The sequence below is a fragment of the Pleurodeles waltl genome, chromosome 9, assembly GCF_031143425.1.
Source record: "Pleurodeles waltl isolate 20211129_DDA chromosome 9, aPleWal1.hap1.20221129, whole genome shotgun sequence".
Taxonomy (NCBI): domain Eukaryota; kingdom Metazoa; phylum Chordata; class Amphibia; order Caudata; family Salamandridae; genus Pleurodeles; species Pleurodeles waltl.
Window position 1 is genome coordinate 390,352,236 of NC_090448.1, and position 23,322 is coordinate 390,375,557.

Here is a 23,322-nt window from a genome sequence, read left to right on the forward strand (position 1 = left end):
TGCTACCCAGATAACTTGGACCCCCCAGAAGTTATATTGAATATGGTTCTTGTTCTTTGTTTTTGCACACTGTACTGTTTAAGCAATTGCTGTAGCTTAAAATGCAGCCCCTTACTGTGATGACACTACGTATCACCAGTTAGCAAATGAAGGTGTTGGGGGCAATTTCCAAGGGTGTTGCTTGATTTTTATGTACCTTCATTTTCCAAAAATAAATAAAAAACAGTTTTTACAAATAGCAGCCTGTGGCAAAGAAAATTTCTGCCATGCAGGAAAATCTGTTAACAGAGCATTTATAACTTCAGCCACAAATAGGGTATTTTGTTGGTTACCCCTCAACATTAACTTATACCTGTGTTATCTCCACCACTTGCAATTCTGCATTGCCAGGTAATAATTGGGTCTGCGAACTCTAGGCCTGGTGATCCCAGGACTGCAAAACTCCCAACCATGCAATTTTACTCCCGGTTTCATTGAATTGGCCAGGGCCAGGCTTGTAGTTAGGAACACAGCCAGCCTCATTAGATCCCTTCACTTTCACATAGGGAGAATACAAAGCTTCCTCAATTCAGGACCCCATTGCACCTCCCCTTCCCACCGAGAAGCAAGGCCAGATGAGAGCAGATGTAGTGACGCACCTGATCATGCGCAGAGGCCCAGAGCAGGCAGGTCTCCCCACCCCCTGCTCCTTGACAGATACAACCTTTGACCGAAAGAAGGGCCTGAGGCTGCATATCTCACTGCCCAGAGACAAACACCTACATGGGAGTGGCAGAGCCTGAGGCTGTTTGAAACCATTCCTAAAGCACACACAGGGGAAGCATACCAGGCTCCCACCTGTCAGGTCCCAAACCCCCTCAACCGCTTGTCAAAAGCAATACACATCAAGGCATTGTCAATCATAGATTCTGGACCCCATGTATACTAACACTAAATTCCAGGTAACTTTTACTGAGGACCTAAGTGTTTTAAGGGTCTGTCTACACTCTGCACTTATCTAAAATGATCATGAATTCACTTGAAGCTGTGCCTAATAGGTTTTGTAGGTGAGTGATATAAGGAGCCTCTCCCTCCAGTTTGTCGCTGGCTCTCAAGTTCAGTGCTAACAGGGGAACTATCTTCAGCAAGTTGTTCATCTCAGCCACTTGAAAGCTGGATTAGACAAGAATGTGAAAGTGTAGCGCACTTCAATGAGGAAAACTTGTCAGAGTTCCTGTTATCACACCAAATGTACTCGGGCTATCAAAGGAACTAGCCTGACAGCTCAAAGAAAGCAAAACAAAATTGTTGCTGCACTAGATTCGATGGAATTTTCACCAGATTGTTTGATCAGCATTTAGAAAGCGAAGCGTGTTAGATGTGGTGTAAGTTACTTCTGACATTTGTGTGTCAAAACAAGGCTCACATGTATTGCTAAGCTTATGGGTCAAGATTGAGTGTAATCCGTTCAGGGAGCTCTTGAATGCATTCATATTTAGACTTTATTCATAAAAAAAATTTAAATCTAGCTTTGCCTTTTGTACCCTTTCCACGTTTTTTCAGCTCCTACCTCTTTTAACTCTTTTTCCCCTATTCTTATCCATTTGGTTTCTGTTGCAGGAAGATGCAGATGGCCAAGACAAGGACACTCAGTCAGAAGACTCTATTCTGAGCGACATTGACCTTGAGACTGCCTCCGTGCCTGAGGTCCTTGAGCTTGTGGCCACTGTATTGCGCAAGTGCGTGCCAGGCGTATATGGGGTGCAAGCTGTTACAACTGCCCGCCGACCTGTCGTAAAGTTCTCACACAAGGAGTCAGGGCTTCACGGGGACATCTCCATCAATAACAGGTGAGATCGGGAAGCAACATGATTGGAATGCTGGGTGTGGTGCGAGGAAATTCTAAAGTGACTCAAGTGCTGTTCAGCATGACCTAATAGTGATGGGTGGGCGTGCAGGTAAGGGCTTTGGGTTCATTAGTATGCCAGGTGTACCTCTGTAGGAGATCAAATCTTTCTCCACAAAAACTCAAGATATGGCTCTGAAAGTGCATGGAATGGGTGATTTGATAGCTGCTGCTCATGGTGCTTCTCCGAGGCATCTTACTGAGGCTTAGTGAAAGCTGGTACAATGTGGTGAAAGTTCAAAATACTTAATAGTGTGCTGTCCCAGAGAAAGTGGTTGGGGTACAGCTCAAGTGACATACTTGTTGCAGCTCAGTTCAAGCATTAACTGTGACTGTTTAGAAACTCCTGATATGGTCTTTTGGGAGCTTTGGGTGTGGCTAAGAGGAGCTTTGATTTTTTTGAGAGTGCGTGGTCAGGCCCTTTGAAACTTGAAGAATTTTAGCAAAGGTTGTGTCTCACTGAGCATGGTTTACAGGTCTGTTGGCAGATAATCATGTTGTTAGTTGGCAGGTGCTCATGTTGTGGCTTGGTTGGTTTTTTAAAGCATTTTGGCATTAACTAAAGTTTCAGCATCCCTGACACTTGGTGTGCTGATTAGTGTGTTGTTTTGTCTTGCTAGATGCACAGCATGCTGCTAAGAGTGAGAATGGAACAGAGCTCAGTTGGAGCTTGTGGAATCTTGACTCAAGGTCAGAGAGTAATGTGACTTAGAGGGAATTCATGAGATCAAGTTTGAGATGCTGGGTTCAGTTTGTCGGTATCTTGGCTTGCCACTCAGAAGTTAAGGTGGGGGAGGTTAGTATGCTGATATGCAGGAGCTCGTGTGTGGTTTTACAGGAGACCAAGGTGTGGTTCAACAGAAGCCCAGGATATTTTATGGCTGTAGGTTCAGGTGTAACTCGCTGAAAGTATAGTATATTGGTCAGGGCACCACACACCACTGGGCAGGGGGCTCTGGGCAGAGCATGGATGGGACTCCAGGCACTATGAGAGCACAGGGTGTTCCTTTGTGCACCTCATGTGAGGCTTTGCAGGATATCAGTGAGCATCCTAATAGGAGCTTAAAATGTGCATCATTTGAGAACTGTATGTGCATTATTGTGGGAGTTCCTTCTCAACTCAGTGGAATGTCAAGACAGGCTTTTTTGGGAAACTTGGTGCAAACCACCTGACAGTCTGCGTAGTCAAATACTCCGTATGCGCTCTTGAATGTGGGTCATAATGAGTCTCAGGACTCGCATGAATATCTGAGAAGGTGCTCTGATTGCAGCCAGTGGCAACTTAAACTGTGACCTCAAATGGATCACAGGTATGACTCGGCATGCACTCAGCGTGCTACTCAGTGGGAGGTCCAACTTTGTTCTAACAGATGTTGGCGGTGCATCTTTATCAGAGTGAGAAGGAGCTTGCGATATGTAAAATGGATATTATTATTATTAGCTCAGGTCGGGCTTGGGAGATCAGTAGGAGGTCTGACTTCCAATCAGCAGTCGTTGGGGCTCATCAGGGGCACATCTGAGGGGCTCTGCCTGTGGCATAGCTTGAGCCTTAGATGTAATTTGTTGGGGGTCTGTGTGCAGCTCAACAGAGTGTTCTGAATGTTGCTTAGCAGGCAGGGGGGCCAAAGTGCACCTCAGAGGAAGGTGAGTTTTTTGTTAACATTGGGGACTGGCCTGCAGATCAATAAATGCTTTGTGAGTAGCTGAATATGAGAAATATGCATAGATCATTGTGAATCAAGACTGCAGCTCTGTAGGAAAGTGTCCCGTTTGGGCATGGTCACCCTCACTTGTTGGTCACTGGGCCTGAGGTTTTTCGACTGAGGTGCATTTGGTTCCTGCTTAAAAGGTCCCCAGTGCCAGTGCTTTTTCCCTAAAATGAGGTAAAGGATCTAAATTGTGTACAACTGGCACACAATCTAGTACCTCTGTAAGTCCCTATTAAATGGTGCCCCTGGTACTGGGTACTAGAGAGGGTCCCTAAGGGCTTCAGCATGTATTGTGCCACCCTAAGGCCTCCCCCCCCCCCCCCCCCCCTAAACATTGCACACAGCCTGCCATTGCAGACTGCGAGTAATGGTGCGAGCCATGGGAGAAAACATGCCATGACACACTCACTGTGTGCCATGCCCCACTCACTGCATCTAAGTCAATGTAAGTCACCCCTACAGCCGGCCTTAGAGCCCTAAAGCAGGGTTCACTATATTTGATGTGGGGACATATCTGCATTAGCAGATATGTCCCTGTAATGTCTAGTTCGATTATTAGATTTTACAAGTGAACAGGGAAGCCATCTTGAGGTATGTACTGGACACTCATCATTACAAGTTCCCCAGATACATAATGGCTTCACTGAAACCTATGGTGTTTGGTATAAAACTATTCCTCACGGTAGAGTATCCCTTCACTATGAGACACTCAAAATAAAAGAGAAGGTTGCGTGCTATATCTGTACACCACACCTATAGATGTTGGAAAGTAAAAAACATTTTTCTTATATGTAATCCTCACCCACTCTGATAATGGCATGCTTCATTATCGGTCCACCCTGACTCCGAAAAGTCAAGGTGGGCTCAGCCGTCCTTCAGGGAGCTCCTGTCAGATAATTAGACAGAGGGTGTTACCTTAAGATAAAGATGTCTCATCCAAACCCCAGGTATCCCTTTATTAGTAGGGTGGATGGGAATGATTACAAACTACACAATAAACATGTTTAAGGATATAATGGTCCTATAAGCCTTAAATCTCCAATTACACCAACATGTTTCAGCCCTACACTATTGGCCCCACAAGTGTCGAACAAAGTGGCATCAAACAATTGTAAAAAAAAACTTACAATCATCCAAGTTTCCACTTCGCAAAACAGAGTTTATTCACTGGGGACTTCATTGGGATGGATGATCTAAGATATTTTAAGTTGGTAACACTATTATAAAGAATAATACAAAAGGCATGGGTCAAGGAAAAGGACCCAGATGGCTGGCAAGTGTGATATAGAGTGTGTGGAACCCAAAACATTTTTTTTCTGATGGATACTTCTGAATTCATATTCCTCACCTTTTAAACCCCTCTCTGCCTCCAGATAATTAGACAGAGGGTGTAACCTTAAGATAAGGATTTCTCATCCAAACCCCAGGTATCTCTTTATTAGTAGGGTGGATGGGAATGATTAAAAGGTACACAATAAACGGGTTTCAGGATATAATGGTCCTATAAGCCTTAAATCTCCAATTGCACCAACATGTTTCAGTCCTACACTATTGGCCTCTGTAGGTCCTTGGTATTCCCACACTGCTGTATTAGAGGTTATGGAGACAAAGTATAACATACAAGATGACTTTCAGTAGTAGATAACATTTTAATTCACACAGAATAAATCATGAAAAATTGAGTTTGTGCTATTTATACTTAACAATGAGATCACGTAATAGCACAGTGCTGAGGTTGTCACATGTGTCGAACAAAGTGACATCAAACAATTGTAAAAAGAAAAACTTTAAATTATCCAAATTTCCACTTTGCATAACAGAGTTTATTCACTGGGGACTATATTGGGATAGATAATCTAAGAAATGTTTAAGTTGGTAACACCATAATAAAGAATAAAACAAAAGACATGGATCAAGAAAAAGGATCCAGATGGCTGGCAAGTGCCATATAGTGTTTGGGGCACAATTTTTTTTTCTTCTGATGGATACTTCTGAATTCCTCACCTTTTTAAGCCTCCTCCCCTGCCCCCTCTCACCCAGGTGCCAGATTAAATTCAGAAACGTTTTTGCAGTTGATGCAGTACACAATGGGTGGAGCCGTCAGGCTGTGATACAGATTTGTCCCACCTCCAGAAATGACAGTGTTGAGCAGTTTATAGGCACCAAACTCAGTGTGCTGACGTGACCTTTTTCCGTGCCCATCGATGCGAATCTAGAGCTCTGCCCCCAGATTTTTGTTGATTATTCACAACTTCCAAAATGATTTTTTAGTACCAGTGCACTAGGGACATGTTTGCCCTGAAGATCAGAGGCTTTAAGCTGTGCACACCAGCAGGAAAAAGATGTTGGTTATGGACCCTTTGGTGACTCTGATTCAAGCACACAGACTGATGCATCCAAGCGTCACAAGAGATCACAAGGTTTAATTTTATGTGGCCAAAGTAAAAATTGAGGAAGATTATGCTCCAAACCGCTGGCCTATGCCACACATCCTTGTTGCGATCCAGATCTTCATCCGTGGGTAATTTCAAGATGAAGTCAAAAGCCCGATCTTTATGCAAACACAAGAAGTCCAGATGGGACTCCCCTTTGCTTCATTTCTAGGAACATATTGTGCAGTCCAACCTTAAAAGGCCCAATTCTGTGTCAGTCATTCAATTCTGACAATTTTCTACAGGAAAGATGCACCCTGAATTTCTTGCACTTCACAACAGGTAGATGCCTTCAAGGAGACAATGCTGCGGCTCTTGGGATTATCCTGATCCCCATGGAACACCTTCAGGCCCCATTGATTCAAAGAGGCCTACCTTTAGTGCTGAATGAACCTCATTAGGACTTCTCCAGGTCTCTGGCTGCCCCCCCAATTCTTTGTCAAAGGTTATGCCAGTTACAGACCATCTGACACCAGCAATGGTTCTAGTGGCACTAGCTCCAAATCCAACCCCAATGGCAATTTTAGAGCAAAGTTCAGCTAAAGGATTTACAAAGACACTAAGGCAAAGCCCATGATGTGGGAGAGTCCTCCAGCAGTGCTTGTGCGTGGGTGCCAATACTTTAAGCACCTTGAGGCCTTTTTTGATTCAGACTGAAATCCAATACATGACCTTCAGAATGTTCCACATGACGACGAGGAGGCGGACAATTAGTTAATCCCTCACCATACTGATGGCCTGTATTTAGCCCTTCCAGAGTTGAAATTTGAGTCCGTAGTAGGGTCCCCCTAGATGAAAACGCCTCCTCTGGAGGGGTGGTCTCTAAGGCTACAGAGGTGTTGGAACTACTCTTTTCCAACTATGGAAACTAAAGTGAATTTGATTACAGATATCTTGCAATCTGACCCTTTAACTTTAATGCCTTTGCTACCATCAAATAAAGCCTTAATAGAAGCACAGGCAATGGCATGGTCGAAACCACGTTTGCGGCTGCTGGTAAGTCATCATATTGGTAGGTGCCATATGCCTGTTCCAGGTGATCTTGTCTTTTGACACAATACCCTTTGTTAAAAATCCTTGTGGTTCAGTTTTTAGTCAGCAAAATTAAAATTAACCTGGCTGCCATCCCTAAGATCCCACCTAACAGAGAATCAAAGTGTATTGATTGGCGTAGTAAAAGAGGTTCTCATCTACTATTTTGCAGTCCACTGCTTCCTTCTTTTTGGAGAGAGGCTCGGCATACTCCAGAGGGCAATGGTGTGAGGTATTACCTGCTCTCACTGAGAAGTGCAAAAATACCTTTGCTCAGATGGTTAACAACAGGGTGCAGCCTAGTACATTTTATGGACCAGTTTGGACATGACAAACTGTGTGGGCTGTGGCATGGGTACAAGTGTCATGATTTGCTGTTACACCTGGATGTATGGTATGGGTCTCTTTAGGGGAGTGCAGCATCCCAGAGCAGATGGACACGCTTCTTGCAGCAGCCCTCAGGCCTTGCTCTTCAGGGCCTACATTTCCATTAACTCCAACTTCATCAGAGAATGGCTTGCTGATGAAATGGACCCTTTTTTGGTTCTGCCCCAACTGCCACGCAAAATATCCCTGGACCAATCTCCACCAGGTCTGCAACCTGTGTTTGTCCCCAGAACACAGGGAGGAGGATTTCGAGGCCTGTAGATCATTTTGACATAAAAAGACACTCCGGGATTGTCGGACCCGCCAAAAGCAAATGAAACTGAGAGGCATAAAAGAAACTCCTGACATCCTCGGACAACACAATGTCGAGGAAGAGGAACAGGAACTCCCCAAGGCCTCTGTAGAGGCAGGGGCTTTTACCATTCAGGGCTCCGACTCTGAGCTCGAAATCGACCTCTAGATGCAAGACGTTTCATCAGGTCAACATACTGTGAGTACAGAAGCCCCTGTTCCTCACCCCCAAAAGCATTCGGTTTCCAGCGAACAAAAGGCTGCTAGGCCACCACTGCCAACAAGCCATGGTTGGCACAGAAAAACAGTTTTGGATGCCCCCCCTTTGGACTCGGGCCAAAACCATCAAAACAGATGACTTTGACACTGACACACCCTCCATCTTTGGCACCGACCACTTTGGTGCCGAAATAGAAATTCATATTGGCTCCGAAACCTTCCGAACCAGCCCGAGGTCCAACCCTTGTACTCCAGTGAAACCTATCCTACATAGACTGCAAGAAAAACTCGATTCCGGCCAGAGGTAATTTCACATACAGCCTCAGACAGGATGCTCCCTCACCAAATTTTCGACGCCTACACTACCATCATCAAAGCGCTAGCTTTCCTTCGGGGAAGACATTGATCTGCTGGTGCCATCAAAAAAAGAGGAAGTCTGATAAAGCCACCAGTCCTTTACTACCTCCTCCACCTTCCTCTCCTCCACCACTTCCACCCCTCTTTCTCCATCACCTTTACCTTACTCTCAGGGTGATCCTCCGGACATCACACCTAAAGGGTCTCCCCACTCATTTATAGGTGGGTATGGGACAGGGGATGACATATATGGTACCACAACTGCGCCGCCTGATCCTTGGACGGCATACGACATTGGCCCACAAGTGGACACCGATCCTGACTTATATTCTGCTAGACCGTCCTGTCCTGATGACTCTACCACGTATCAGGAGCTTATTGGCAGGGCTACAACTTATCATGATGTTCATCATCATAAAGAGCCTCTGGAAGAGGATTTCCACTTCAAGACTCTCTCCTCAATACATAGGACAAAACAATATCTCCCTTTGCTTAAATGTATGTTGAGGCGTACAGAAGACATTTTCAAAGACACTGCGTGGGCTTGTATTATAACTCCCAGGGTCGGTTAAAAAAAAAATAATAATAATAATACAAGGCCTCTCCTTCTGACCCTATTTACATCAGGGGACAAATTCCACCTGACTCACTAGCTGTGATCAACACAGGTAAGAGGGCTAATTTCCAGGCTGCTAGTGATGCTTCACCTCCTGACAGGGAGAACAAATTAATGAATGCCTCTGGCAAGAGAGTGGCAGCACAGTCCGCCAATCATTGGTGCATTGCTAATTAAATGGGGCTGTTAGCATGTTATGACAGGGCCCACTGGGACGAAAAGGAGGAACTCTTCCAGTACCTCCAGGAGAAGCACAAAAAGAGAGGGCAGCAGATTGTCATGGAAGGAAAATTATTTTCCAACACTTACATCTGTTGTGCACTGAATGCAGCAGATACAGCCGCTAGGTAATATATATGAATATTTTACTATGACACCATGCTTGGCTCCACATATTTGGTTTTAAGCTAGAGGTTCAACAAACACTATTGAACGTCCCTTTTGATAAAGAACACCTTTCAGTCCACTAGTTGGTTCTGCACTAGAAGAGATGAAAAAAGATACACAGACCGCAAAATCTATGGGTGCACTGCAGACACTGAGTCCTCGTGACACTTTTTGCCGCTCCACCTATCGAGCAGGCTCTAAATACACATCCTCCGAAGCCTATACCTCGTATCAACATGGCTAAGGGCAACACTGCTCTCCCGAGGTTACTATGGCAGGTCCTATAGGGACAACAATGCCAAGGGAGGATACAAAGGAGCTTCCCCACATGGTGCTTCAACCACCAGAAAACAGTTTGACTTTCTTCCCTTTCCTCCCAACCATTTAACACCAGTCAGGTGCGACTGCAGGATTTTATGCCCATATGACAATCAATAACATCAGACCAGTGGGTGTTAAACATTATCCAACATGGTTATTGTCTAGAGCTCATTACCACATCTCCAAACATTCTACCTGACACTCGGACTCTCTGGAACACTAACTACTCAAACAGGAGGTTCAAGCTCTCTTACACAAAGGAGCTATAGAACCCGCCCCTCAACAACATCAAGGGTCAGGAGTATACTCCCTAAACTTCCTGATCCCCAAAAGGACAAATCTTTACATCCTGTCACAGCATTTCCATATGGTCGCTCTTCAAGATGTAATCCCACTTCTCCAGCAAGGTGACTTCCTCTCATTCCTAGACTTAAAGGACGCCTACTTTCACATTCTAATACACCCAGCACATCGCAAATACCTAAGATTTGTGATAGAGGCAACCATTACCAATTCAAAGACCTCCCATTCGGAGTGACTGCTGCACTTCAAGTATTCACAAAATGCTTAGCTGTGGTAACAGCACATTTGTGGAGACAAAACATCCGTGTTTTCCCATATCTGGATGACTGGCTTATCAAAGCCATCACTCTCCTGCTTTGTCAAAAACACACTCAAACTACCATAGACCTACTCCATCAACTACGCTTCCCCATCAAGAGGTATTTGTAGAGCAGGTATACAGGCTCTTGCGTTCATTGATAGTCAAAAAGGCAGATCTTGAGTCCCTTCCTGAATTTGGTTAGTGATGGTGTGGTGCATAGGTGGAGAGGGAAGGCATTTCAGGCTTTGGCAGCGAGGTGGGAGAAGGAGCGTCCTTCCAAGCAACATTGTTGAATGCATGGGTGTAGGAAGTTGGCTCTGTATGTGCTATTTCAAAGTAAGGAATAGCATGCACAGAGCCCAAGGGTTCCCCTTAGAGGTAAAATAGTGGTAAAAAGAGATAATACTAATGCTCTATTTTGTGGTAGTGTGGTCGAGCAGTAGGCTTATCCAAGGAGTAGTGTTAAGCATTTGTTGTACATACACATAGACAATAAATGAGGTACACACACTCAGAGACAAATCCAGCCAATAGGTTTTGTATAGAAAAATATCTTTTCTTAGTTTATTTTAAGAACCACAGGTTCAAATTTAACATGTAATATCTTGTTTGAAAGGTATTGCAGGTAAGTACATTAGGAACTTTGAATCATTTCAATTGCATGTATACTTTTCAAGTTATTCACAAATAGCTATTTTAAAAGTGGACACTTAGTGCAATTTTCACAGTTCCTGGGGGAGGTAAGTTTTTGTTAGTTTTACCAGGTAAGTACGACACTTACAGGGTTCAGTTCTTGGTCCAAAGTAGCCCACCGTTGGGGGTTCAGAGCAACCCCAAAGTTACCACACCAGCAGCTCAGGGCCGGTCAGGTGCAGAGTTCAAAGTGGTGCCCAAAACGCATAGGCTCCAATGGAGAGAAGGGGGTGCCCCGGTTCCAGTCTGCCAGCAGGTAAGTACCCGCGTCTTCGGAGGGCAGACCAGGGGGGTTTTGTAGGGCACCGGGGGGGACACAAGCCCACACAGAAATTTCACCCTCAGCGGCGCGGGGCGGCCGGGTGCAGTGTTAGAACAAGCGTCGGGTTCGCAATGGAAGTCAATGAGAGATCAAGGGATCTCTTCAGCGCTGCAGGCAGGCAAGGGGGGGCTTCCTCGGGGAAACCTCCACTTGGGCAAGGGAGAGGGACTCCTGGGGGTCACTTCTGCAGTGAAAGTCCGGTCCGTCAGGTCCTGGGGGCTGCGGGTGCAGGGTCTCTTCCAGGCGTCGGGACTTAGGTTTCAGAGAGTCGCGGTCAGGGGAAGCCTCGGGATTCCCTCTGCAGGCGGCGCTGTGGGGGCTCAGGGGGGACAGGTTTTGGTACTCACAGTCGTAGAGTAGTCCGGGGGTCCTCCCTGAGGTGTTGGTTCTCCACCAGCCGAGTCGGGGTCGCCGGGTGCAGTGTTGCAAGTCTCACGCTTCTTGCGGGGAGATTGCAGGGTTCTTTAAAGCTGCTCCTTTGGATAAAGTTGCAGTCTTTTTGGAGCAGGTCCGCTGTCCTCGGGAGTTTCTTGTCGTCGTCGAAGCAGGGCAGTCCTCAGAGGATTCAGAGGTCGCTGGTCCCTTTGGAAGGCGTCGCTGGAGCAGAGTTCTTTGGAAGGCAGGAGACAGGCCGGTGAGTTTCTGGAGCCAAGGCAGTTGTCGTCTTCTGGTCTTCCTCTGCAGGGGTTTTCAGCTAGGCAGTCCTTCTTCTTGTAGTTGCAGGAATCTAATTTCTAGGTTCAGGGAGAGCCCTTAAATACTAAATTTAAGGGCGTGTTTAGGTCTGGGGGGTTAGTAGCCAATGGCTACTAGCCCTGAGGGTGAGTACACCCTCTTTGTGCCTCCTCCCAAGGGGAGGGGGTCACATCCCTAATCCTATTGGGGGAATCCTCCATCTGCAAGATGGAGGATTTCTAAAAGTTAGAGTCACCTCAGCTCAGGACACCTTAGGGGCTGTCCTGACTGGCCAGTGACGACTCCTTGTTATTCTCATTATTTTCTCCGGCCTTGCCGCCAAAAGTGGGGGCCGGGGCCGGAGAGGGCGGGCAACTCCACTAGCTGGAGTGTCCTGCGGTGCTGTGACAAAGGGGTGAGCCTTTGAGGCTCACCGCCAGGTGTTACAGCTCCTGCCTGGGGGAGGTGTTAGCATCCCCACCCAGTGCAGGCTTTGTTACTGGCCTCAGAGTGACAAAGGCACTCTCCCCATGGGGCCAGCAACATGTCTCTAGTGTGGCAGGCTGCTGGAACTAGTCAGCCTACACAGACAGTCGGTTAAGTTTCAGGGGGCACCTCTAAGGTGCCCTCTAGGGTGTAGTTTACAATAAAATGTACACTGGCATCAGTGTGCATTTATTGTGCTGAGAAGTTTGATACCAAACTTCCCAGTTTTCAGTGTAGCCATTATGGTGCGGTGGAGTTCGTGTAAAACAGACTCCCAGACCATATACTCTTATGGCTACCCTGCACTTACAATGTCTAAGGTTTTGCTTAGACACTGTAGGGGCACAGTGCTCATGCACTGGTACCCTCACCTATGGTATAGTGCACCCTGCCTTAGGGCTGTAAGGCCTGCTAGAGGGGTGTCTTACCTATACTGCATAGGCAGTGAGAGGCTGGCATGGCACCCTGAGGGGAGTGCCATGTCGACTTACTCATTTTGTTCTCACTAGCACACACAAGCTGGTAAGCAGTGTGTCTGTGCTGAGTGAGGGGTCTCTAGGGTGGCATAATACATGCTGCAGCCCTTAGAGACCTTCCCTGGCATCAGGGCCCTTGGTACCAGAGGTACCAGTTACAAGGGACTTATCTGGATGCCAGGGTGTGCCAATTGTGGAATCAAAAGTACAGGTTAGGGAAAGAACACTGGTGCTGGGGCCTGGTTAGCAGGCCTCAGCACACTTTCAATTCAAAACATAGCATCAGCAAAGGCAAAAAGTCAGGGGGTAACCATGCCAAGGAGGCATTTCCTTACAATGGGAATTTGTGCGAGGGCGTGGTGTGTGGAACAAAGGTTCCTGGGAGGTTGATGGAAGTGTAGGCAGTGGTTGAGGTAGGTGGGACCTGGGTTGTGGGAGGGCCTTGTAGACGTGGGTTAGGGGTTTAAAGTGACATTTGTCCTGTCACTATCAATTTCCAAAAATCTCAGCTTCAGCCTTTATAGATTCAGCGATATCTGGGAGCTACTCTAAACACTCAGGTGGGATTAGCCTTTCCCAGTATACCATGAATACATAACTTCCAAATGCTAATATCATGCTTCCAAGCCAATCAACAAGTCACAGTCAGAACTGTCATACGCCTACTGGGTATGATGGCCTCATTCATCGACATAGTGCCCTATGCACTACACATGCTTCTGCTGCAGGAATGTCTAGCACAACAGTGGCCTCAGACACAGGGTCAGTTAGAAGATCCAGTCTATATGGACATCCTCACTCATCGATCTCTGCAGTAGTGGAACGGCAACAACTTGTTAAAAGGTTCCCCACATCATATTGACATTAGACGCAACACGGACAGGATGGGGGTGCTCCCTTACAGAATCTCACAGTCCAAGGTCTCTGGGATACCAAACACCAGGATCTCCAAATCAGCTACCTAGAGCTTCAAGCTGTTTGCCTAGCATTGAAAGCGTTCACACCTCATCTGATCGGCAAGGGTGTCTGAGTCCGGACAGACAATATGACAACCATGTACTATTTACAGAAACAGGGGGGGAGAGGGGGGGGGCGGAGGGGGGGGGCACATTTGCCACAGTTATCATGCCTATGTCAATCAGTTTTGCCTTGGGCTCTCCATCACAACATCCATCTGTTAGCAGAGCACCTTCCAAGACACACAACAGTTTTGCCGACCTCCTCATCAGGATGTGGCAACAAGTCCACGAGTGGGAACTCCACCCACGAGTCCTACTCCCTTGCTTCCAAAAGTGGGGGGGGTTCCAGAAATAGATGTATTGGCAACTACAGACAACGCAAAATGCCCAAACTTCACCTACAGGTTTCCAGACCCCCATCCAAGGGCAATGCTCTAAGGATGAACTGGTCAGAGATATTTGCCTATGCTTTTCCACTTCTCCCGCTTCTGGTTTGGAAGCTCAGACAAACATCCCTTACACTAATACTAATTTTCCCCACATGGGCCAGACATCCATGGGTCACAATGCTACTAGAACGGTCAGTAGTTACACACTAGAAGCTTCCCCTCAACCTGGACTTTCTCACTCAGAACCATTGAGAAATCAGGCACCCGAATCCCAAGGAACTGAACCTAGCAATTTGGCTCCTGAGGTCATAGAATTCAGTTATCTGTCTCCTACCTGCATGTATGACCATTCTTAACGAAGCACGCAAACCTACTGCTAGAGCGTGTTATACAGCTAAATGGAAAAGATTTGTTTATTACTGTTATAATAACAATATTGATTTGTTTAATGCAACAATACAATACATTATTTGCTGTATCCACAGCGCTCTGCCCTTGCATTCACATCCATATGCTTACATTTAGCAGCAGGGCTGCTTACCCCCGAAATAGACAGCACCTCTCTTTGTGTAAGACACCAGTCATTAAAGGCTTTATGGAAGGTCTGAAAAGAGTAATTCCACCGCGGGTTCCACCAGCACCTGCATGGAATCTTAACATTGTTCTAGATAATTGCTCCCTCCGATTTTTATCTTGAAAGGTTGCCTTTTTGATTGCTATCACTTCACTCAGATGTATCAGTGAGCTGCAGGCATTAACCGTAGAAGAACCTTTCTTCCAGTTACTCAAAGATAGGGAAGTACTTCACACAAACCCCAAATTCCTTCCAAAGGTGAGCTCCCATTTCAATCTTAATCAGTCTGTAGAATTACCTGTATTCTTTGCTCACCCAGACTCGGTCGGGGAAAGGGCTCTTCATACATTAGATGGTAGAAGGTACTACATTGACAGAACTAAATACTTGCGTAAAACCAAACATTTGTTGTTGCTTCTTTACCCCTCACAAAGGAAAGCCCATTTCTAAATCAGGCATCGCTAGGTGTATAGTTAAATGTATACAAACTTGTTAAATTAAAGCCAAAAGAATTCTGCCTCTACTTCCTAGAGCGCACACTACTCGCAAAATCGGGGCTCAATTGCTTACCTGGGCAATAGTCCTATAGCTGATATATATATAAAGCAGCTACATGGTCTACACCACACACCTTTACTAGACATTACTGTGTGAATGTTCTAGCACACCAACAACCTAATGTAGGCCAGCCAGTGCTTCACACACTTTTCCAAACTACAACACTCACAGGTTAGCCACTGCTTTTGGAGGACCCTACTTTACAGTCTAGACAAAGCATGTGTATATACAGAAACACATGCCATCACACGGAAATTGTTGCTTACCCAGTAAGCATGTGTTTGTGGTTTGTAGTGCTGTAGATTCACATGCACCCACCCTCCTCCCCGGACACCTGTAGCAGTTGCAGTTAAGTTACATTCTCATTTGCATGGACATCTCTTTTCTTACACATAATTCACACTCCATTCACACCTGCATGTGAGAAAATAGTCTAACAGTGGATTTGATGCCTATGCACATTATCACCCAGAGGAGTCACTCTACCTCCCGACTCTAAAGACTTGTTAGTAGAAAAACAACTTGCACACTTCCGGATCCAACACTAGATGTCAGGAGTATGCAAAGCATGTGAATCTACCACACTACATGCCACAAACAGCTGCTTACTGGGTAAGGAACATTTACCTGACTTAGGGCAGCCCACCAATAAGGTAAATGCCTGTATACTGCAACATAAGAGCAGGATCGGATACAGTACATCCAGTGCCATAGTGGTACATTACCAACAAGTAAACTACACAACAGGTGACATTTGGTGACAAGTCATTGAACAAATCACAGGTGGGCAAAAGAGTGGCAATCTCAACAGTTAACGTACAGAAAGTACAGGTGCCTCATCTGATTATAATCAGCTGAATCTGTCTTATGAACTGGTCAGTTTCATTAATCTCACTTAATGGCACTTTGTATGGTGGGTGTGTATGATGCTAATATGCAATTGCTTTGTATATCAGCAATACTTTTGTATATTGCCACCCTCAACAGAACAGACCACATCAAAGGTGCCAGACATATCTAATAGCAGATGAGATGTTGCTCCGTTTGAAGGTGACTGATAGACCAGACAGGCTGGCACAATCTTTACTGTATTATTTCCAGAGGAATTTTCCAAAGGACTCTCCTGCCTGCTCATGGGAGGGCTGAATAGTGAAGTCCAATAGTGTAAGAGGCAATCAGGCAGTTAAATTATACTAAAGTACAGAGCTCATGAAGCACAGGCATCCTAACTGGGCATGGTAAAGCATATAGAAGTAGTTTATTTTTTGTGGATCTCAACCCTGGAGTTGTTAAAGGGAAATAATTTCAACAACTCACCTGGGGAGGAGCTGGCCAGAAATCATGTGACCTCACAAAATTGCTATTGAGGGCACCTTAGCCGCTTGCATTCCCCAGTTCGCTCCCATTAATAAAGATGATGCAATAGGATTGAGATGGTGCCCATTTTACAGATTACTAAAACCTGAGATTTGAAAAACAGTAGATTAACCCTCACCTCAGTAACAGAAATGGCAAACCTCATATCCATAAATTGATATTATACATTACAAACTACAATTAAAAGATTACAAATATTTCAAGCCAATTTAAGGTTCCTCTGCAATTGTATTTTACAGTCATTTAATATGGCAAGAGATCTTTCCCAGACACTAAGATTCTTTATAAACCCTTTTGTCCACTGTTTTTGTTGGCTCCACTTTGCAGAAAGTTTGTGAAGTTTTGTGAAAAACCCAAAAAATGTACGTAAGCGCAGAAAGCTCTCTTTCATCTTCCACATCTACACCCTCTTTGTTTCCCCCAAGTTCCTCCTGTCATCTGCACCAATAGTGTGTAAATAATGCCATTTCTGCCAATAAATAGATCTCCACCCACTAATGACCTCTATCCAGTTTGTCGTATAGTCTCGTGGCCTTTATTAGAACCAAGTCTTGTCAAGATAGTCAATTTGTCTCACCTCAAGTGTAGTTCCACAAGACTAGAAAGAAGGAATAGTCACTCCTCTCTTCAAAAAGTAAAACCTGGATAAAGCTTAGTAGAAAATTATCAGCCCATTACGATTCATTGCTTGTTCAAGAGAAATTAACAGACCACATTATAGCAAAAGAGCTGATAAACAGCAGATGAATAAAGATCTGTTTTGGATCTGGCCGACTCAGCCACTTTGTTCCTTCTGGATCTCTTGTGGCATTTGATATGGTGGATCATTACATATTTATGTCCCGCCTGAAAGGTGTAGGTTTTCCGGGGCATGTTGAGAACTGGTTCTCTTCCTTATTAAAGAACCCTCACTCAGTTAGGTTGGCTCACTACCTTATTGTTCTAGATGTACTGTTATTTCACGTGGAGCACCAGAGGACTTTTCTCTACCACTAATGCCTGTTACTGGCTATGTGTGCCCTTTGATTCAGCAGACTAGATATCATGGCTGTTTAACTCGCATATGTGCAGAAAACAATTGTCCATTTAGAACTGTGGTGCTCAAAGTATGGCCCGCAGGCCACTTGCACCCCACAAGACCTTTCCATGCAGCTTCTGTGTGGAAAACAACAGCAGACACAGTCAGCAGCCGTTATTCTGCCTGTTGTTCGTTCCTCGTGGGCCACATTTATAGTGAATAAAGCATCAAAGGCTCATGCTCAGAAAGTTATTGTCTTGCCTGCTCACATGCAGCCCCCTCCCTACTTCTTGCTCATTTACGTCATTAGCTTGCGGCGCGATAGAGGCTTTTTAAAATGCATACAGGGTGCTGACTTTCCTTTTCAGCCCTACTTAGACATCCCAACTTACCTGCCCTCAGCCTTTCCTCGCCACCCACGTTTAGCTTCAAAGCCAACCGTGCCTTGCCATTGGAATTAGCCTTAATTCCACTGACCTCTCCTCTGCCCGTGGGCAGCAGACAGCATTGCCTCCCACCTGATCAGTCTTATCCACCCTAAGCACCTCTGACGCAAGCTGCCTACAGAAGGGCAAATCACGCACCTCACTGAGGATAAAATATTTTCTAGCTTACGCGTCAAGAATTTTCAATTCTATTAAGGATACGGAGGCGAGGATTATGCTATCTCTCTCTTTACTGTCCAAAACACAGCAGCCAGTCAGTTAACAGTTGAAGAAAAAACTACACACCCCTTGATGCTTGATACATAATCACATGGTCCAATCACCATTCACGACCTCTGTCCATAAATACCATGACCCCCAATATCACTTCCTCTTTCTTTGCAAAATTCAGATAATTCTTAAAACTTCCGAACTGAAAGTTCTTACATAGATGTCACTTCATCGATCTTCCAACCAGATCTGGATACATTAAATGAGCTCAACAGGAGCCAGAAGCAACAAACTTCCAAACGAAAAGATCCCCCAGTAGGTGATGTCATCAACCGACAAACTTAGAGAAACTTCAAGTAGTCTTCTGTTCAGATCCTATGAACATAAAATAATAAAAGGTAATATCTCATGCCAGTCAAAAAAGACCACAATACTTCTAACATATTTAAAAAGTGGGAGGGTAAAAAGAAAAACAACATTCTCCAAATGACATAAATATATATCATATGCACATAACAGAAGCATATATCAAAGGGAGGGATAATCCTCGCCTCCGTGTCCTTAATAGAATTGAACATTCTTGACGCGCAAGCTAGATTTTTTTTTTATTCTATTTCGGGACCTGAGGCTCAGATTATGCTCGTTTAAAGCTGTCCAAATACTACCAAAGCAATGTCTACCACAGGTTTATGATAAAATTTACAAAACGTAGATTCAGAAGACCAGTCGGCTGCCTTCATAATGTCCTCCAAACGAGAACCTAAGGCATAAATTTTTGAGGCCCTCGAACAGAGTGACCACCAAATTGACTGGTAACTATACCTGCTTCATTCATTAATCATTTCATCCATCTTGAAAGAGTGGTGGAAGATACGGGTTTAAAAGATTTTTGTAAGGGAATTAGTAACTGACCTTTAGCAACTTGTCTAAATTCGTCAGTGGCCACTTCATAATCCTTCAAACATTGAACCACACATAGTTTTTGATTATCCGGATACATTGGATAAATTACTGACCTGCAATTAGTTTTTGTTCTTCGGGTAATACTAAGGGTAACACCTTCAGGGGAATACACCCTACCAGCCAAAGCCTTAGCATCCGAAACTCTCTTACAGGAAACCAGACACAATAACATAGTCAGTTTTGCTGAGATCTGTTTACGAGATAAATATTTATTGGAAGGCCATGCATCTAAAAACCTCAAAACAGTGTTCACAACCCATAATACAGAATATCTGGTTTTAGGAGGATTAGATAATCGAATACCCCTCAATAATTTACAGACCAGAGGATGTTCACCTACCGGGTTACCATCCAGATGAACATGACCAGCGGAAATGGCTGACCTGAAATTATTAACAGTTCTATACGCTAAACCTGAACCAGCCAGTTCTGCTAGGAAATTTACAATCAGCTCAATGTCTGACTCCACAGGATTAATACCTCTTCCATCACACCCGCTATGCCATGTGCGCCATGCTGATGAATATCGATTATGCGTGCCTGACGCCCAAGCTCGTTTGATGAAATCTACAGCCTGTGTCGAAAGACCTGGGGAATTCCATCTCGACCCGAAACCAACCAGGCCATCAACGTTAGTTTTCCTGAAATGATCAGTGGATGTTGATGCCATTCCGGGCTCAGGAGAAGATCCTGACTAGGAGGAATGAGAATCGGGCGAGCACATGCTAATTGCATAACAATGGGGAACCAAGGTTGATCCCTCCAAAATGGAGTCACCAATATGAGGTCTGCTTTCTGTCTCCGCACTTGAGACAGGACCCTGGAAATCATCACAAAAGGAGGAAAAGCATAACCTCGAAACTGAGACTAATCCTGAAGGAAAGCATGCGTCGCCAGTGCCAGAGGGTCCGGATGCCAGCTGAAGAATTTTGCTAACTGAGAGTTGAGGCGAAATGCAAATAGATCCACTTCGCAAGGACCCCACTCCCTGATTATCTGAAAGAAGATCATAGGATCCAGCTTCCAGCTTCCAGTCGCTGTAATCTGTTTGAAACCTGGAGTTCCAGTCCGCTATTGTATTCTGATGTCCTGGGAGATATTCTGCTATGACAATCAGGCGATGTTTGAGACAATAGTGCCAGAAATCCTTGGCAATGTCTGCCAGGATCCTGGACTTTGTACCCCCTAGCTTGTTGACATACCGAACCGCTGAGATGTTGTCCATCCTCAGCAGTATGCAACAGTCCGTCTTCTGAGGAGAAAGACTCTTTATGGAAAATGAGCCTGCCAGGAGTTCCAGACTATTGATTTGAAGAGTCTGTTCCCATTCTGACCAATGACCCTTGGTTACGAGGGGACCACAACTGGCTCCCCAACCCCAACGGCTGGCGTCGGACTCGATCACCACCTCTGGGTGAGAACCGAACATTGCTCTGCCATTCCAGGCTTCCATGTGCTGGAGCCACAAAAGAATCTCCGATTTGACCTCTGCAGTTAAAGGAATCAGTTCTGAGTAACTCAGACCCTGTTGCAGATATCTGATTTTGAGTCTCTGTAAGGCACGGTAATGAAGTGGGGCTGGGAAGATTGCCTGAATAGATGAGGCCAGAAGTCCCACTATTCTGGCAATATTCCTCAGAAATTGTTGGGCAGACTAACACAGACCTTAGCTCCCTCTTGATATTGCGAATCTTCTGCGAGGGGAGAACTAGCTGAGCACGGACGGAGTCTATCTTGAAACCCAGAAACTCTTTCACTTGGGTCAGAATCAATAATGACTTCTGCACATTGATAAGGAAACCCAAGTCCTGCAAAAGACTGATGGTCCAGTCTTAGTGAGTCAAAAGAGATTGAGGGTCCTGTGCCATCATTAAAATATCGTCTAGGTAAATGATCAATCGAATTCCCTTGGTCCTCAACCATTCCATTACTGGTCTCAACAGTTTTGTGAAACACCAAGGGGCTGACAACAGGCCGAACAGGAGTGCATTGAACTCCAGACATTGACCCTTCCAAAGGAATTGAAGAAATCTCCTGTGGGAAGGAAAGACAGGAATCAAAAGGTAATCATCGTTTAGGTCCAAACGGACCATCCAATCCCCTTCCAAGAGAATGTCCCTTAACATGTGAATCCCTTCCATTTTGAAATGTCTGTACAAGATCCAGTAATTGAAATCCCTTAGATTCAATACTAAGCGATGACCCCCTCCTTTTTTGTCTACTACAACAATGGGACTGAGACATTCTGAGGGGTGAAGGGCTGAAAAGCTTACTGCTCCTTTGGTTAGCAGGGTTTGAACCTCTGCGTCTATAAAAGTCTGATCTGCGAGGGAAAAATTCATTTGAAGGGGGGGGGGGGGTAATTTGTATCAGAGAGCCAATAAACTCTAGATGAAACCCCAACACTGTCTGAAGAATCCAGGGATCTCCAGAAATCGTTTTCCAGGTTTCTAGAACATGGAGTAATGCTCCCCTGAGTAACCAGCTTCTTAGATTGCTCCTTGTTGTCCTCTACGAAATCTGGAGCGACCTCCTCTGGAGCGAGTGGGATAGAAGGTGGGGTCTGATTGGTCTCCATACCAACCCCCTCTCCATCTGGGATAGTAGTTCTGAGGACCTGAGAGGGTACCTCAGCCGAGCATTCGTCCTCCATAACGACTGGCCCTGACAGAAAGGCCTCGTCTAAAGATCTTTTTAAGAGACATTTGTGCCATATCCAGTGAAGACAAGGTAGAACAAAACTTGGCCAGCTCCTTGATAAAAGCGGTGCCAAAAAGAAGTCCATCCGCTGCTGGGCCTCCCTCAGAAGAGGATAAGTCAACTAACTTCGGGTCAATCCGCATGAGAACAGATTTTCTGCGCTCAGAGGAAATAGCGCAATTAGGATTGCCCAGTTGGCAAATGGCTCACTGAGCTCATCCGATAAGATCGTCCGTGTCCACAGATGTATCGGACTCCTTAGCCAGGAAGGCCATATCCAGGATCTTAGTTAATGGACCCGACAGATCCAAAAGTTCATCTTGGCATAATCGCCAAGACCTGTCCAATCCCTTCTTAAGGTCTTTAGCATTTTTTTTTATAAAAGTAACCATAGTGGGATCAATTTCAGGAGTGTCAGACACTTTGCCTTCTAAATCTGGTCTAGGGCATTCCGCCTGGAGGCGGGAGCGTACTTCCTTGTCAAAACTCTTTCTAAGATTAGAGTGAACATATTGAGCCACTTCAGGAGAAGGAACCCAATTGGAAGATCTGGGATGCACAATCTCTGTGGGGTCAAAATCCAAAACCTGAAGGGGGAGGTGCCTGTTTCTTTGCTTTTTTACTGGGACCCTGGGCCTCAGAGTCATCAGAATCCTTAGAAGAAGAATCCTTATCAGAAGAGGAAGGGGAAAAAGAAGAGTCTTTTTTAGAGCTATAATTATGTTCGGCAGATCGTTTTTTGCGCAGTTTTTCAAATAATTCAGCATGTAAGTCTCCAGAAGGAGCATCAGATCCTTCTAAATTTTTTGATTTAGACTTGGATTTAGCTTTAGTTCCCTCAGGAAGGGGTTTTTGGCCATGAAGCCAACACTGAACATGCGTAGTCAAACATCTGGCCCGGAAAGGGTCCCAAAGCCCTCACTAGGGCGTTGTTTACTGACTGTTGAACCCTAGTATACAGGGCTTCAACTAGATTAACCTCCAGTTGGTTCTCAATATCTTCAGGGTAGTACCCTGCTTCTTGCTCACTCCATTGAGCGATTGTATTATACAAATGACTAAAAGATGTATATAAGACAAGGGGGAGTGCAAAAACCCCTAACTGGCCAATGAAAAATATATGTATGCCCAATAAAGTGTGGAGGGAGCAGCCTGTTGGGCCCTCTAGGCAAAGCTTTTTTTAATTGATACAACCCACTCGCTTAAAACGCGGTGGGCGTCAGGGAGCACCGAAGA

At 45.2% G+C, this 23,322-nt stretch overlaps 1 protein-coding gene across 1 annotated transcript in view; it reads left to right on the top strand.

The window, feature by feature from the left end:
- Positions 1 to 23,322, top strand: part of TUT1 (terminal uridylyl transferase 1, U6 snRNA-specific) — a 533,529-nt gene that overhangs the window by 228,931 nt on the left and 281,276 nt on the right. The window contains exon 6 of the mRNA XM_069207048.1: positions 1,600 to 1,829. Coding sequence (XP_069063149.1) covers positions 1,600 to 1,829 — 230 coding nt within the window. The remainder of the gene's footprint in view (positions 1 to 1,599; positions 1,830 to 23,322) is intronic.